The 18532-nt window shown below is 40.6% G+C and overlaps 1 protein-coding gene across 1 annotated transcript; it reads right to left on the bottom strand.

Moving 5' to 3' along the window:
- Positions 1 to 2698: 2698 nt before the first annotated feature.
- Positions 2699 to 18146, bottom strand: gsk3ab (glycogen synthase kinase 3 alpha b). The gene is made up of 11 exons (XM_079344585.1): positions 18063 to 18146; positions 17774 to 17959; positions 11550 to 11737; positions 11235 to 11318; positions 10235 to 10345; positions 7522 to 7652; positions 7128 to 7332; positions 6723 to 6818; positions 6010 to 6196; positions 5840 to 5917; positions 2699 to 5493 (listed from the first exon to the last, which is right to left on the bottom strand). Exons 2-11 carry the CDS (start codon positions 17946 to 17948, stop codon positions 5426 to 5428), a joined length of 1323 nt encoding a protein of 440 aa, XP_079200711.1. The 5' UTR covers positions 17949 to 17959; positions 18063 to 18146; the 3' UTR covers positions 2699 to 5425.
- Positions 18147 to 18532: the final 386 nt, after the last annotated feature.

The raw sequence follows: 18532 nt of genomic DNA, 5'->3' as shown, positions 1-18532 counted from the left end.
TTCACATTTCCCAGCATTACACAATGCCCCTATGTGCCCCCCATTGACTGATTGGGAAGATGAGCAGGTCCTCCAGACTGCTTAACTCAACTCCAAATGGTATTAAAGGTCCAGCTGGGCATTGAGCCAGAGGGCCAGGGCCACTCCAGCCCCAGAAGCCGTGCAGTCGACCTGCAGTGGAATAACATTATTCAACCTTGACGTATCATATCACCATGTTGACGACGGCAGCCATGATTTTTATTGAAGGCGATGGTTCAGAGGCCGCAGGGTCCCAGGAGATGAAGGCTGTCTTGATCTCCCACAGCATCACCTGTGCGCACCTTCATTCGTCTTGTGCTACAGCTACCATAAAAGTCAGGTGTTTATAGGAATGCACATTTCAAAATCATAGAATACAAACATTTAACACAGAACATTTGTGCTGATGGTAACAATTAACATATCTTTATATCCCCATATCAACCTCCTTTCAAGGATGCATTATGTTTTCACCTAATGTTGATTTTAAAAGAAAATATAATGTAGAAAACAATGCGTGGGGTAATTTTGAAATCAGGACAAATCCTTTAATAAAGTTGGACATGGTTATATTTAAAGATAATTTATAGATCTGTATCAGTTAGGAAAGGAGAAGCTGCATAATTGTTTAACTTGTGATTCATGTTAGCTCAGTGCATCCATCATTTCACTGCATTAACTTAATGAGTCAACTGTTTGTGCAGTAAATCATGTATATTTAACTGTTCTTATTGCTCTTGTATTTCATTTAATTCTTTCTCCTATGGTATCTCTAAAGGATTTTGTTTGTCATTTATGTATGTGCATATGTGTAGGTATCATTGTAAATGAGACTCAACTTCAATGAATTCTCTGAGAACTTGAATTAAAGTTGAGGATGACGTTTGTTCATTTGGAAAACCCTCAGTATTTTAATTTTGAGTCTAGAATGTTTTTTAAGTTCTGCAAGGGCACATTTTTTAAATGAGGAAAAATACAAAGAACCGGCCATGGACCCCCTTGAGACTTCTTTGAGTACTTCATTTGAGAACCACAGATTCTTTTACAAGTCACGCTGAGACTGCAGGGTACGAGAGCCATTGTTGATCCTTATTAAGCAGCCATGAAAATATTTCCTTAGTGGGTGAAGGGTGCTGGGGGTCATTTAAGTCATGGGGGCCAAGTAAGATCTGGTTTCAATGTGATAATTAAATATCTTGATATTAAAGACATGCAAAAAATAGATTCAGTTCATATACCGCAACAAAACAAGTATGACATGATCATTATCCATGAACCCTCCATCTAACTGGATGTCCACGATCTGCTCAAGGTCAAAAACATTTGCAATGGCATGGTTCCCATGACAACTGTTCTGATTTCGTCATGTTCCAATGGCTCTTTTATTGAGTCCACTGATCCTCCCAACTTCACTGCAGAGCAAAACTATAGCCTTTCATTAATCAGTTCATGAACAAGGTTTAATTCAAAGCTGAAGTCAATTCTATGAGTGACACTTTATTAACACGTTTCCACTGCTCTGCACATTCAGGATTCAATACTAAAGATTATTCTTCTGCTTTGTGTTCAGTAGAAAAATATGCAAGCGTGTCATTAAAAAGATGCCTAAAATAAGGTAAGCAGGGGCGTAGCCAGGAGTTCTGGGCGCCATTAAAAGTCATTGCTGGGACTCCGACTCCACAGCCTGAGCCAACCCTGAACATTATAACCACATCATACTAAAATAAAAAGAGGAATACCTTCTCTGAAACATGAAGACAGATTTATTTTTTACACATATTTCATGCATCAACTTATATACTGGAAGAGGCACACACTCTGTTTTAGGAGGAATCTACAGAGGAATAAACAGAATTTGTACTTAATACTAACTGGCTCACTTACATTGGAGATATTTGAAAGTGCTGTCTATGTATTGAAGTACAAGACGGTCATAGGTTTTCAATCTTTTGATCCAGTGCCAAATCAGAGCTGTTCAGTAAAGTGTCATAGTGAAAAGTACAATCTAGTGGTAGAGTCAGAGCAAGTTCTTATTGAATTGTATTTACTGTGGATTTTTCTTTTTAAACTCTCCTAGATGTTAAAATCTTTTTGACATGCTGTCACTCAAAAGGTATCAAATTAGAAAACCCTCCACTGTTTTAAAGATGACTTTTAACCTCTCGGACTGTTTCATTCAAAGTAAATATTCAAGGACAAAAAAAGTCAAATTTTGCAGATTTAAGAAAATACATTTCCACTTTTACCTTTTTTTTTTTAGTAACCCTCCCCTTAATTGACAAAACCAAATTGATAGAGTAAAGCATAAATGAAAAAAAATTCCAGCTTTTTCCAGCCTTTCAGATAGAATTTGATGATGTCTTCATTTGAGGCCTAATAAACAATGAGAAGGAGCCTTAAGGCTCCTTACTGCTCCGGTTAAATAGTGTTCATTGGTGCATTTTCACAATGCAAATCATTATTGAAATAACCTTCAGCACTAAGGCATTCCTGGGTTGGTAATCTTAAGAGACTTTAAGGTAAATAGTTGGTCTACTTCATCTAACCGATCTTTAATTACAGAATTATAATCAAAATAGGCAATACACATGTTCCAATGTCATTGTGATTGGTTTCCCCCCCGTGATTGTGTAAACAAGTAATTCAAGTATAATTAAGTCATGAATGTGAGACAGGCACAGTTTCATCACTTTATTAATGAGTTTAATTATTTATACCAACAAACAAAAACTGACTCTCTCCCTCCATCCCTCTCTCTTAATCATCTCCTTTATCCAACCGTTCTGTTTCTCAACAATGACATGAAACCCTCATACAAGGGCGATAAAAGAGCAGGGTCACATCAAAAAAAAGAAAAAGAAAAAAGTGTGACAGATCAGACGATGGAAAAACTAAAACATTAAAATAGCACATTTAGTCAGCTCTTCATCGAGGCGAGTCAGGAGAATAATGTCCACGTTCTACCAGCGCGCACACAAACATACATTCCCTGCAGCTGTGCTCGAGAAACTCCCCAAGGGTCTGTGAAGCAAACATGCTCTACTAACAGGTGGACCTGTAACACTCATACTACACATAGTGAGAGAAAACAGAAGACGGTCGGACACAGGAGATGATACATGACAATGGACAGATTCATTATTTCCCCCTTTCCTCCGCACACAAACACACACGCGCACTCACTCAAACAAACACACAGGGTGATCCGTGCTCCCTCCCAACACCACGACCCCATAGATCCAGACGCTTGTAACATTCCCTTCACATTGAAGTTAAATGGAAACCTGGATTTCCACCTGTTGGCTAGCATGTGCATCCCCACACATACACAGCCAATGATTGGAGAAAACACACCAACATCTGGATTTGAGTACAGTATCTTGGATGTGAAATCGTTTTGCATGTGACGATGCTGGACTAAAATTCTGAATTAAAAAACAAACAAACATCCCACAATTTTGCCACCCTGGTGGAACAGAAAAGATCCACCCGCCCCTCATAAAAACAAAACAAAAAAACAATACAATAAATAAAAGTTATGACAACATTGATGGGAGAAAAGGGAACACAGTGAAGAGAAATGGAGGGAGAGACAATAAAAATGAAACATTTTGTTCTGTTTTTTTCCCCTCCTGAACCGGGGACTGAAATGAAATGAAATTGTATTTACAGACTGCGACTGAGGATAAACAGTCCGGCAGCTGCTGCGCCGGTCTACTAGAGAAAAAAAAATGACAACAACAATATAATAACAATAATAACAAAAATAACAAAATAAAATAAAAGGTACTTGATATTTACAGTTTAGCAGTGAAAAAAGAAGGAGGAAAAGAAGGAAGCAGAAGGCGTGAGGAGAGAAAGGAGTGGGCTGGGGTGGGGCTCCATTAACTGTCAGGTAAGCATAATTCCTGGTCAGATTATTACTGAGATTAGTGGAAATCTTATAGTGTGGTCAACTAGGGCTGAACATGCACAGTTGCGTGGTGTCAGTGCTGGCAATGGACCATCAAGGTTCAAAAACCATTCAAGATCAGTTTCTACCATCTGCACAGGACGAGAAGAGAACATGATACAAACATCACAGGCAGTCTGTCTGGGAGGGGGCAAAGACTTTCCAAACAAATCGTCTTCACTAACGGAAAAAAAAAAAAATCATGTAGAGTCTTCCCGTCCTCAAACAATGAGTGTGAACAGTAGCTGAAATGACGACGACAAGCCAGACAAGCAGTGAAAGCACTCTTCTCTGTGTAGCCTCTGCACCTGATGTCATACTTCAACATAATCAATCTGATAGGAGAGTAAATGACAATGTGACATAATTAATGATGGGTCTCCTCAGGGTTCAGTGCCAGCTGACGTGTTTTGAAGCACCCGGAGCCCTTCAACAATGGCTCCCTCTGTGTAAAGTTGTGTTAACAGCTAGAAAGAACATTTGACAGGCCCCTTGCTTCCCCTCTATTCCCTTTGAAGATGTGCAATATGTCTTTAGAATTAAAATGAAACACTTGGTTTCCAGCTTAACAAAAGAAAACATGAGCTTATACTAAAGAAACTGAAGACTCTGTATAAAGTTCCTCTCAGTGACATAAAAAGGCATTTTAAGGAGGTAAAAATCAAAAAGAAACTTCGGAAACGGGTGGCGGTGCCCGCCTTCAGTAATAAAATCTAAAACCACCTCTCATCTAAAATGACACAAACAAAGTCAGTCAATATTCCTGCCATGTGTCAAATAAAGATTTAAAATAAGTATTCAAATTTGCAAACCATTAAGCCGAGTGGCCTGACAATTCTAGAGTAGAGTTCAGGTAGAAAGTGATGGCAAAGCCACTCTACACGGAGTGCTGTACAAACCAAGTACAGTTCAAGTGTGCCATTTGTGACCCTACTAAAGGATGATTGTCAATAATAGTGAGGACTTATTCTTGGCCAGTCAGGACCCCACTTAACGTCACCACAGCCGCACATAAAATGAGCTAAAACAAATAAAAAGGAAAATAAAACGGATAAAAGTTGCTGTAGATTGGAATACACAAAACATGTAGCACCCCTCGTCCTCATCTCCCAAACCATCCAACTCATCCAATGTTTAGTTTCTTTACTCCAACAGGCCAGACCGAGCCACCATGGACTTAGGACTGCAGCTTATATTATGTCCGAGCGTGGCTTCCTCCTTCCAAACAACCCCAAACCTCTCTGAAGGTAGCAGCCTCAGAAATCACTTTTCTATCGGAAATAGTTCAAATTCAGGGGGAAAAGCAATGCTGAGTGTCTATGTGGTACAGCCTTTATTCTCTATCTTAAGTGGGGGTTGGAGCCCAGGAGGAAGGTTGAAAAGGGAGAGGAGCAGAGGGGAGAAAAGGAAAACGGGGAAGACAAAAAGAAAGGATGACAGAGGGATAGATGCTCAGGTGCTGTTGTTGATGGATCCGGGTGCTGAGCTGGGCTGGGCGGAACTGTCTGACACACCGCCCTCTGCAGGGGGAGAGAGGAAGCACAAGAGAGTAAAACCACTGTTCTGATAAATAATTTAGAATAAATATTTCATTGTACATCAAGTCACTTCATGTGACAAACTTTTTTTTTTGATGGGGTTACACAAGCCCCTAAGGCAGTGTGTAGGCAAACAATATTTCTTTAGCCACACTCCTTTCAGTCCACTGTGTCCGTGCAAGCTTTAACTTTAACTGTTACGTATTATTATTCTGTGGATTTACAAGTGCTCCACGTTTTTAAAAAAAGCCTATATGTATGCTTCTTTTGACAATGAAAACAACAGCAGAAACATGAAAATAGGTATTTTTGATGTTTTCATACATACCATGTGAGGCAGGCGATGTCTGTGCACGAGCGTGAGGAGGAATGAGTGTAGAGTTCAACTGGGGCTGGATAGAAAGCTCTGAGGCAGAAAACGACCAACCATCAGCACATAACGGTCATCAAAGATTCAACAGAAAGACAAAAAACAAATGACCGGGAGGTTAAACTGACCGACGGGACTGAAGTTGAAGAGAAGCGGCAGTTCTCGTCCGCTGGGCAGGCGGGTATTGGGCTGACGCAGCTCATCGAAGAAGGCGTGCGCACATGCTTCCAGGGGAGACAGCCTGGTGACTGGCGTGTATTCCAGCAGCCGAGAGCAGAGAGCGATGGCCTCTGGTGGGGTACGAGGCTTAAACACCTGACGGAGGACAGGGACACTGATGAGCTGAGCTTGCTCCATTATTATCGTTATTATCATTTATGCTTCGATGACAGCAAGGAAGGGGATAATGATTCAAGCTGATTAGTTTCTGACTCCCTGAAACATACAGCTCTTCACCAGCAGATACTGGACGGATCAATGCAAAACTTTCACCTCGTCTATTAAGCAGGTACAGTCTCGATGTGAATTAGACACGGGAGATGATATTAACATGTTAGGTATCATGTAGATTCAATCAGTATTATTTAATATTCAGTAATATTTTATACTCTGAGTCAATCTGAGTAGAACTAGGATCAAATAAGATCACTGCACTGTGTCACTGCCTGACTTTTTTTTAACTGTATTTTCTTGTTTGACTTGAATGTCACTGGCTATATTCTGTCCAATAAAAACATTAAACAATGTTTCAAGAGTGATAAGAAATCTAAATCCTCACATTTACGTGTTCACCCCTGTCATCCAATGATCTCATTGATATTCTCCAGTCATGGTCACATACCTTTGTCCAAGGGTGTGCTTTGATCTGTGGGAATTTAAACTCTGTGTAGTTTGGGTTCATCTCCCTGATCTGCTCCCTTGTTGGTGTGCCCAGGACCTGACAAACAAATGTGGAAACACAATGGTCATACATATTCATCACAGGATTTGGTATGTTTGAATGCTTGAACAGAAAACATGAAGGAGGTGAGTTCTGCCACATCGTTTGTTTTATAAAATGCACAGCTTGTTTTGTCTTGTGGCTTAGCCTTCATGTAGAAACACCTGCACTTTGATTTATTTAAATATGTTAATCTAAGTACAGTTATGTTATGGTGGGTTGGAACCACCTTCCACCTCGTCTCTTTCATCTATAGACTTTTCATCCATTGGCTCCGGGCCACTGTTTGCAACACTCCTTCTGTACCTTGATGATCTCTACTAGCTGGTCCACACCGCTGTCCCCAGGGAAGATTGGCTGGCCCAGCAGCAGCTCAGCCAGCACGCAGCCGGCTGACCAGATGTCGATGTTGGAGGTGTAGTCGGTGGCACCAAAGATGAGCTCGGGGGCACGATAGTACCGTGAGCAGATATAGGACACATTCGGCTCTCCTCGAACTAGCTGCTTTGCACTGGAAGATGAAGAAAGCCATATGAAACAGAGGACAGTGTCCATCAATACGACCCTTAAACGCATCACCAATAATCAGCTGAGAGTAACGAGAAGACATGTTTTGGATCAACACAGGTTAAATTAACAACCGCACAAACAGGCACACTGAGCCTCAGACAGACAAAGAGTCCCAGAGTGTGGTACTGACCTGCCAAAGTCACAGAGTTTGAGGATGGCTGTCTCAGGGTCCACCAGGAGATTCTGAGGCTTAATGTCTCTGTGACACACGCCCTGGGAATGAATATAAGCCAGACTGCGGAACAGCTGGTACATGTACACCTGAGGGCGGACAGGAAGCAAAATGCACAAAAAGTTTAACAAACGTAGAGAGATCCTTCATAACAGGAGCAAAAGTCAAAGATCACTTGAGTTCACTGTTCTCTTTTTATTTTTTTCAGTCCTCGTGCTCAGTCAGGTGAGTCATGACTCCCGGGTTCTTTCCTGATATCAATGCTCATTCGGGAATTTTAAAAATAAGACTTGTGAGCACAACTTTGCATGCAATAGAACCACTATTTTAACCATAGTGCTCAGACAGTAGAAAACTAACAATGAACATATTCCTTTATTTTCGGTAGTATGCAACAACATGCCATTCTAATGAAGTCATTAAATGAATGATTTTACTTTCTCAAAAAGTGACACTTTCTTATTATAAGATGACAGATCTCGAGCTGCTGTTGCTAGGAGCTCTAGTGAGAGTGTGTGTGCTGCAGGGTGCTACATAACACGCCGCACTAAAGCTTTACAAAACATACTGAGTGCACCGTTCGCTGAGATACAATCCCTTTTCTTATTCATAGTTAGTGTTCACAGATGCATCGTTTCTTCCACCAAAACATGTATTAAGATACTAAACATGATTAAAACCATATTGACGATCAAAAGTGAAAAAAAGACAAAACAGCATTGGAACTAATACATGGAAACATCGATCATGAAACTTGATTTAAGTGCTTTCTGGACACCCAGGTAGTTTGGACCATTCAGAAGCTACTTTTACAGTGGTGATGTAATACATCATATAGCACTGAGGGAACATATAATACTGTAGTGAAACTTTAGTGTATTATTCAGGTTTTATTTGTTAACTTTGGAGGAAGCAACCATTGTTTTGTTTGACTAATTATTGAATTTCCCCTGGGATTAATAAAGTATTTCTGATTTATTTGTGAACATGTGGACTTCACCGAGTCACCAGACGAAACTTACTGAGCCAAAAAGGTCGGGAATTGGTCATGTTACAAATGTACAGACAGCACCAGCGCTGTTTCTTCTTCTTTGCTTTCTTGAACCATCACTGCGACTCTGATGGACACGGCGCTGCACGCTCGTGTGTTGCTGGCTGCTACAGCCCGCCATCAAAAATTGGATGGTGTTGATTAGGCTCAACATTTAAAGGACCGTTTTATGTGCAGATTGAAAGTTTTACTCACTAACTTTAAAAAAGGAATATTGTGGTCTAATTACCAACAAATGAATTCGAATACAGAGGAATGCTTTCAAAATTGCAGGACAGTTCATTAAGATAAAAGTCATTTCTGCACATAAAACTAAATGTTGCTCCACGTCTGTTTGACATTTGTTGACAAACTTAAGGCCGACGATATTCTAGATAAAGAAGTGCTCGCACAGTTAAGTGTGCACTATGCCTCTGTGGAGTGGAGTCAGAAAGCATCTTTGAATAACGAAAGACGGATGTGATCCCCATCATGGTCATTATCAACCCGACAGAAGCAGACAGGCCTTAGATTAGAAAATAATGACTGAAGAGATGAAGGAAGGATGAAAGTGATGATTTTTAAAGGAGGAGAAGAGAGAGAAGTGGAGGGGTAAGGGAGAGGGAAAGAATGAGAGTCGTGGCAAAAAGCACGAGACCCAGGGGACATGGAGGAGTGGGGAGAGAAGACCCCAGGCATGCTGTGATAGAAGTGTGTCGCTGGAAGGACGGAGGGACGAGAGAGGGAGTGACAGAGAAAGATCAGTGTGTATTTCAAAGCCACAGGGGAGCAGCAGGCTGAGGTAGAGAAATGGGCCATGAGACAGCTATAATGTCCTCTCTGCTGCAACAGAGCCAGTAAACACACAAACACCGTCTCGAAAACGAGCGCCCGGTCAGACAGGGAACCAAGTGGATTGAAAACAGATTGATTCCCACGAGACAATCGTTCCCGTTCTGCTTTCATAGTCCTCACGCAGTGAGCTGTCTGCGGAAACTAAACAGGAAAGTACAGTTCTACAGGCAATTAATGAACTATATTTTACCTTCAACTTCCAGTTAATTTGATCCCTTAACAGCAGAGGAAATGCAACTTAAAGCACTAGGACAACATAGTTCAATACATTCAGCTGATCTGACAAGAAAAGAGAGATTTTGAGCTAATGTAGGAACTACACACTAAAAGATTGATTGCAAAAGATTTAAGAAATAGGCCAGAACCAGAATCTGCTTTGGTTAGGAGTGATGTAAAGTCAAATATTTACACAATTTTTTAAATAATACCGAGTTTTACTTGTCTTTTTTGGTTGTTTTTTTTTTTAAATCACCAAGCGCACACTTCTTAACCAAAGAATCATTGTCGTACTTCTGAAGCAGCTGCCATCCTGACAGAGCATGTGGAGTTGTTTGCAGGACAGTTTGTCAGTACAGATATAAAAGGCTTCAAGTGATGCTGCGTAAAGCTCAATTGCAGACGTATCTCATCAGGAACTCTAACAAACCAAAGTCAGAATATGAACTTCATGACCTTTAGGCCTTTTAAAGATAAACAGACAGAACCTGCAGCACTTCACAGCAGCTTGCCTCAAACAGAAGAATATCATGGACATGGGTTGTGTGAGTTCTTTTTGCGAGTACCCACCTTAACATAGATGATAGGGATGGTGGTCTTGGCCTTGTTGAAGTGCCGAGCCACCCTGTACACCGTCTCAGGGACGTAGTCCAGCACCAGATTCAAATACACCTCATCTTTCTGCATAGGAGAAGAAAAAAAATCCAATGTTCAGATGATATCAGTGGGGCTGAAACGCTTCCTCGAGTAACTCGAATTCTAAAAAGCCTTGAGGCCTCGTTAGAATCTAGACTATTGCAATTACTCCGCAAAATAATGTAAAGATTCCTCGATTACTGCCGCCCCACACATCCGTATGATCGATGTAATCTCACCAATGAAGTAAAATATGTTGAACAGGTAGACAAACAATAACCATCCTATCTGCACGATGTGGTAAACTATGATGGAGGAAGTCATTTATTTGATAAATATTGATTAACAATGGAGCGTTATCTATGTCAGACCTAAAACCTGAATTCTTTGCATTGTATTTTCTCAGTAAAGAAAATGTTGTGAATATGTTGATCTATGCATTACAGTTAAAGTAACACAGACTTGATGCTGATTTTCTAATACTTTACAATCTGTGTTTTGCCAGGTTAGGAACACTGACTTATGATGATTAATTGTATGTCACATAAAAAACCTTCTTTGTCTAAGGAAATCAGGGGCATGAACATTTGGCCTCAGGAGCGTACATTTCAGAGGACAGGGATCAAAAGGTTAACTTGTTTGTCACTGCAGCATCTGCCAAGTTTGGCTTCCTAAGCTGCTCTTTTCTCAGAATCAATTAGACACACTAAGGGTCAAAACAAAACCACAAAGACAGCCTAAGGCCTTTGATTCCTAAAACCCAAACTAAAGAGAGATTTTCATATACAATGAAGACCAATATCAACTTGTCTCAAACATGCCTATGAATCACTGATGATGCATGCACCCTTCTAGGACTGGGTGTGGAGGTATCGTGCCTCATCTGGAAACTTGATTCCTATATTATAGAAATGCCAAGTCAGTGCATACACACCTTCTCTCCGCTGGAGTAGAAGAAGTAACGTAGCCTCACGATGTTGCAGTGGTCCAATTTTCTCATTATCTGCAGCTCCCTATTCTGCAAGGAGACAAGGAAAGGGGGGGATGGAAGAGAATAGTTAAATGTGAGAATTCGAGAAATGATGGAAGAACAACTTCGTCCCATTCACAGAGTGGAGGGAATGACTTCATAGAAAGACATTAGACCACTTCTGCAGAGAAAAAACCCCCATCCCTGTCGATGCTGTGTACCTTGTCAAAGAACATTCAAACTGTAATTATCTGACAGCGCAGGTCTGACTCAGCTTACCTTAAACCTCTTGTCTTGGAGAACTTTCTTAATTGCCACCATCTCCTGGCTGTCGATGAGGCGAGCCTGGTAGACCACTCCAAAGGAGCCATTTCCTATAACCTTTATGTCTGTGTAGGACACTTCTTGTGGGCGGTCGGGGCCCTGGCCTGGTGTGGCTACCACTGTAGTCACTTTGCCGCTGTCTCCTGCAAGAACAGAGTACAAACACATCTTGTTGAAACGTTCCTGAACTATCTATAGGGGGACTGTAAACAGAGGCAACTTGGCTTAAAACCAAAGCTAATCGTCAAAGGCTTGAAAAACACAAGCAGACTGCTATGAAACCAGATAAGTGGTTTCTATGTAAAACATATTGTCTGTAGATGAAGTGGTGTTAGGACAGAGGAGAATCACAGTGATATAGTTCCACTTCAGCTCAGCGCCAAGAGAGAGGGCAGTTGAACGTCAACAAGCATGGTCTCCTTTTCGAAACTCTGTGACATGTCAGCCGTTTCCCCAGACACATGACACTGTGTCATAATGAGCTCCTGAAAATTACCACAACAACACAGTGTCTCTGCTTCCACTGCTGAAACCATTCTAAGAGCACGCTCACACACGAGGGAATCCGCACTGAACACATTTGACCCCAAAAGCCTGTCTGTTTGTTTGGAAAGTGGGAGTGCTCTGTACCATGCTTAAGCATGGCACACTTCTTTGGTCATGGCCTACTTGGAAGAGATGTGCTTTGGCATGATACTCTTGCTCGTGCACGAGCGCTGACAATGATGTGGTCATGATGTACCGCCTTATTGCTCTCAACAATTGTTTCAAACAATGGCTGCAAAGGATTGACTTGGGTGTTAAAATAACAAAGACACCCCGAGGAATGAGTTGATTAAAATGAAGATAAGATGGTTAAAGTGAAGACGGCTCATATTGAATTATTGCATATTTCCCCGGCCTCCTGTCCTCTTATTCAGTGGTTCATTTTACAAGTTGGATTTTACTCAAGAGGAACACCAAACAAAACAGAACTGCTTTGCTCAGCCAGCGGCCTTGAGAACAGGGATATAGTACAAAAGCCACCACACAATGATCACACTATGTTTAGCTAAGGGGACAAGTTAGAGAGGCAGCACTCATTAGATAGAATTTACAGTAAAAGTGGATGATGAGGTGTGCGTTTTCAATCAGTCCGACGCTGCTCGTGACAGCCTAAAATGTTTGACCTTGCTGAAATCAGGCAGAGTGAGATATTCAAGATCTAACAGCAAGCGACAGCTCTGGATAGGGTCAAGTAACTGCTCAGTGTGTTGCACCCGTGCACGCGTCAGGTCAAGAATGATTTGACAAATCAGCACCAGAAGCAATGACACTGGGAGAGGAAGAGGAGCGCAGAAGAAGAGCCTGTTGCCAAAAGGCTTGTCAGAGCCTGTGATAAAAATTGCGTGGACACTAGCACACCCAGAAGTGCTACCATTTCCTGGGCTTGCTCACTTAGCCTGTCTCAACAGGACCCTCCTGATCCCTCATAGGTCTTTTAGTCTCAAAATGGAGTCAGAAAATAAAGCATCTTGGTCTCTCCCATCAATTGACCAAATTAAAAGAAAAACAGAAGGATTTGGCTTCATCTATTGCATTCGCTCTCTTTAAAAGATTTTAAAAGAAATAACTGATACCAAATATTATTCACCATGTCTGGGTGATCTTATATTTTTGCAGTTTTCTAACCAAAACATTGTCACGGTTAATAGCAAACAGCAGCCAGCAGCACATCCACATGATTGGCCCAGATTTGATCTCTGCCCTCAGGTCAGCAGGAAGTATTCATCTTTTCAGATCAGTCACTTTGTGGTTTCAGCTCCACAGTGCACCGTCCCTCTGCATTTGCTTTTGGCATCACTTTCAAAACGTTTTTTTGTGAACAAGTTAAAGTCATAGGGGAACACATTAAATATGAGACAGGGTGGCATGATAGTCTCCTGAATAATGAATGCAAAGATGAGCACCCTGGCCAGCTGTCAGTGAACAGCTTTGGTTTCTTATACTGTCAATGCGAGCCTGATGAGTAAGAGAAAAAGGATGAGCAGAGTGACTTTCATCCCACCCACACTTAGAGGCAATTAGCCTGGAGCTCTTTTGTGAATGTTAAACACCATTTTAACTCGATAAAGCGTTTTGTGAGAAATTACAGGCCCATGAATGAGACCTTCATTGCCCATTGGGGAATTTGTCTTGCGTCAAGAGCATGGAAACATAACTTACTAAACAGCACTTGACACAAAATATTTAAAAAACTAAATCACAATACACCATTAAAGCATTCCTTAATACATGGAAGGCATTCCAAGAAGAAAGTTCAAGTAAGTACAGAGTACAAAGTTCATACGGTATATTTAGAGCCGGTTGAGCAGCTGAATGACGTGTGGTACAAAAGATGTAATTCCTCCATGTCCTCATCCAAGGCATTCTGTACCTGCACCCTGAGGCCCAGAGTTCATGGTGGGTGGGTCTGCTGTCATCTTGTTTGGCTAAACTCTGTGTACCGGTTTGTAAAGTAAGAAATACTGCACACTGGCTTCTCAGTTAACTTGCTACCTGGCTGAATAACCATGTCCAGTTTGCTCTTACTTTGTACAAACCATGATGCTCCCCTTCACTTCAGACAATTTTATTTATCTCAGGAAGGTAATTCAGTTTTACAGCCTACCGAGCCATGAGCAAAGACAACATAAAGGAGGAGACACATCACGGCAGCTTTCAGTTACATTAACGTCAGTAACAACAATTAAGCAGACAAACGGGTCAACCAATGAGAAACCAGCGCAAGCACTTCAAAACTGAATTCAAAAAGTCAGTACACTTATGATTAAACTTCTTTAAAACAATGTCGACATAGTCTCAACATTTATTGGCGCCTATATACGGCACCTATCCTGATCATGTCTGATGAAGCATCTTTACTGTTCTCAATTAATCACCATTAAACCATTGCCTGCTAATCAATCGGTCTGTCCATTGCTCTCCATCAAAAAAGTTGAACACACCGCAAAGGCTACAGCCAATGAGGCAGCAGTAGTCTGTTGTTATGATACGATGTCGTACACCAGACTAGTGTTGTCAGCCAGAAGAGGCAGAGGTGGCAAAGAGGAGAAACATTCTTGGGTGAAAGCATTCACAACTCTTTAAATCAAACAAACGTCTGCATTTTTAAAAAAGTTAGTTAACCACTATCCTTCCATCTAAACGGGACAGCCTCCATAATTGGTAAAGTTAGCTGGGAGAACTGGGATGCCGACGTAACTCTAGATAACTAATAACTATGATGCCAATTCCTGCTCAGAAATCTAAGTAGCAACTGTATTTTATTTTATGCTCTTGTTTTGAGCAGCAGGTTTAAGTTTAGGGTTGCACTTCTCACGAGAAACCGATTGTGACGCTTAACTCAAAGTATTTGAACTATAAATACAATAAAAAATAAAGCAGGCTGATTAGCTTATTCTGATGAACACACCTCTACACTCACAAACGTGCACAAACACAACAGGGCAGATTAACGGGCTCCTCAGAGTGTATGAGAGCTGGCTGATCCACTAGGTCTACAGAGCTTCATAAACTGTGCTCCATATACTGTGAAATTGTGTATTTGTTGCTGTGCTCCGATACTGTCCTTTCAATACAGATTGTTTCATCAGTGTTTTTCCATTTGTGAAATGTATGTGCTTCCTTATTTTTCCAATTTCGTAAGACTTTTTTTGAAAGACTGTTTTTGAAAAGTAAAGGAAAAAATAGGACTTGAGATTCGGTTGGATATATTTCATTTTGCCCCAGTTTTTAAATAGAAATCACTGGTGAGAACGCAACTTTATATTTATGAGATTTTGGGTCCATTTTTCAATATAATCCTGAATTATCCTAAAATTGTGGCACAACACCAAAAGGCATGAATGATAAACTGACTCGGTTACATTTTAAACATCAAGCTGAGGACCTGAAGTCTAATTTATAAACATGGCCTCTACTATAGTATATATGTATACTATACAAAATAAAATGTCAATTTTCATGAACTGTAATGTTTTGTCATTCTTAGATGTTTCCATTTTGATTTTGCAATACAATATCATATCAAATATTTGTCAAACTATGTTTTGTTTAGCTCCTGGGCTTTTTTGTTTAGACTACATAAGGGTCTTTCCCATAATTTCCCAGTTTGGGATCAATAAAGTATATCCATCTATAAGACAGGTGAAAACACCGTTTTATCCCGAATGATAAGGGAAAGTCCATAGGACAGAATGTTTTCTATTGCTGATGTTCTGGGATAGCCACTAGAACTGAATAATTTCACAGATACTGAGGTCAAAGAAATGATTTTGCAACCATTTCTTTTTTTGGCCACTTCTAATCACTTCGCTTCACCCCTTTAGGCCACAATGTGCTAAAATAGCAACATATTTCCCTTGTTCCTCATCTCTCCGTGAGCCTCAGCTGGTCTCTATCACCTCAAGACTCAATGAGGACTTTATGTTTTTCAATGTTGCAGAAGACACATTTGAGCCTTTTCCATTTTTGTTTACAGGCAACTGAATGAGCATAAAGAACTCATCTATTAGTTCACTTTTAATAATGACTTTTATTTTTAAATTGTTATTGCTGGCCCAAATTATTAACTGAATCACAGTTACATGTTCTTAAGTCATCTGCTAATAGTTGTTGATTAAATCGCCTGTATGTATTGTTTAATTCTCAGTTCTTCAGAGGTCGGAGAAATCGCCTGTTGTTCACTATACAGTGTAATACAACATGTGACCGGAGCTGAGCAAGAAGACATTAACCTGCCTCATGCTCAGTTTTCCAAAAGTGCATCTTAAATGGTACAGCTGTTTTTTTCTTGTTTTTATCTCTACAAGAGAACAAATGTTAATGAAAACATTGACACAAGGTCAAACTGAAAGGTTTAGCCAGTTTAGAGTAAACCTGGTTAAATATATCACTTTTTGTGGGTTTTTAGCAGGGGCTGGGTACTTCTCTGACAACACAATACCTTCAAAACACGTAGTTTATCTAGATGACTAAGCCTAAAACAACTTATGAGAAAAGGGAGCAAAGCTAGCTGATGTGAATGAGTCAAAATCCCCCAATGTAGATCTCCCAGTTGGCTGTATGCACTACATTCAGCAGGCTTACTACAAAGAAGCTTGAATGAACTTATATACTTTACTACCTGAACTATGACAACAATTTCCTAGTTTTGGATCCATCTGTCATCCGTGATTAACTCTGTAAATCTTTGCAACCGTTATAACTCATTTTTGGAGTAAACTGTATTTACTTCCCATCAAACCCAACACGAAAAAAACAAACAAGTAAGCCTACTCTTAACTGTATTCACAATACAAGCCATTCAATATACAATCCGATTCCAAACCTCTGTCCCACCCCTCAATGCTACATGGCCCCTAAGCATTCATTAAGTTCTTGTCATCACACCAACAAATCATCTGGAGATACTTCAGTATTGTCTGCGATAGAGAAGATCACATACATGAGTCAAGGTTTAAGCTCTGGACCAGTTATTGGAAGTTTTGCATTGATTCTTCCATGTATGCTTAAATCGTCATATGCTTGTTAAGACGCAGGTGGAATTAAGATATTTTACTTTTTTAAATGTTATTTTTGGATAATTTTCATTTCTTAAGGTCGTCACACAACATACACTAACATGACCCCACGGGGGGGCAAAAAACTCTATAAGCTCAGACTTGACGGCGGTCGACGCCTATGACTACATCCAGATAATTTCAACCTACAAATGTTAGCAGGCTAGCAGCTTCTACAGATGAAATTAATGGCGAATACACCAACTCTCCCATTCTCTTGCAGTGCAATGGAAATTGTTAGGTAATGTTGCCCCACAATGGTAACCTTATTTACCGTCTAAATAGCAACAGTATACTTCCCAGCTTGTCACCAGTGGCTAACCATAGTGTTAGCTAAGCGATAAAAAGCCCTTGGTCTCAGTGGGACCTTAATGAAAAACATAGCTAACGTTAGCTGGACGGCTAACTTCAGCGAGCTAACAGCTTGCTGGCTAAGGTTAGCTCATCGACAATGATCGACATTATTTCCACAGCGGTACATTTATTTACAATTATTTAAAACAATCTGAACTGATCATGCCTTTGTAAAAAAAACAACAAGTTGGGCTACTGATATGATTGCAGGATAATACTTACTAGGTAGTTTCAAATTCCCAAAGCTCGTCGAGCTGCTTCCACTGGCCTGAGAAGCCCCAGTTTTTCCTGACGAGCTTCCACCGGCTACTGCTGATCCGGCACCGGCTGCAGCGGATCCGGGAGCTCCGGGAGGCTCAGCAAATGAGCTGGTCCTGGGCCGCCCGCTGCCGCTCATATTTGTGTGAACTAAACCCGGGGCAAGGTTGAACGTTAACAGCACCCAGGCCGGCAAAGACTTACAATCTGTATGAGTGTTTAAATATTCTGAATTAAAATAAACTACACTTACGGCGTTCAGTACAGGTTGCCCGTCTCCCCCTTTCTTCCTCTGTAGAACGGTGATGGTGGGGGGACTGGGGAGTTGACGCACAACGACGTAAAGCTCGCAATGGAAGATGGGAAAGTGAGTCATTGGTGTCTCGGAATGCTTAAAACACACAAACGCTAAATAACCCGAATTTGATGCGTCTTAGTCGAACATTTTTTTTGCCACACTTAATTAAAAAAAGTGCAACAATAAACAAATTATATGCATTTATAGTAAAAAAAAAAAAGATAGAAATAAATCATACTCACAAGGTTGAGTAAAAAACCCACAACAACCATAAAAACCCTGTAAAAAAACTCTTAAACATTTATTACAATCTCGAATACACCGAAACTTACTTAAACCTCAAAAACTCTTTACTTTAGGTCCTAAAAATGTTTAAAGTACCTTTAAAGGCGTACGTTCACAGTCGAGAAAACTACAATTCCCAC

Source organism: Symphodus melops (genome assembly GCF_947650265.1).
Source record: "Symphodus melops genome assembly, chromosome: 5".
Taxonomy (NCBI): Eukaryota; Metazoa; Chordata; class Actinopteri; order Labriformes; family Labridae; genus Symphodus; species Symphodus melops.
This window is presented reverse-complemented; position numbering and strand designations above follow the sequence as displayed.

Coding starts and splice junctions, on each gene's coding strand:
- gsk3ab (XM_079344585.1), bottom strand. CDS start 17,948: ATGAGCGGCAGCGGGCGGCCCAGGACCAGCTCATTTGCTGAGCCTCCC. Junction 11,738..17,773: donor TGGGAATTTGAAACTACCTA/GTAAGTATTATC, acceptor CTGTTCTTGCAG/GAGACAGCGGCAAAGTGACT. Junction 11,319..11,549: donor TCCAAGACAAGAGGTTTAAG/GTAAGCTGAGTC, acceptor GTCTCCTTGCAG/AATAGGGAGCTGCAGATAAT.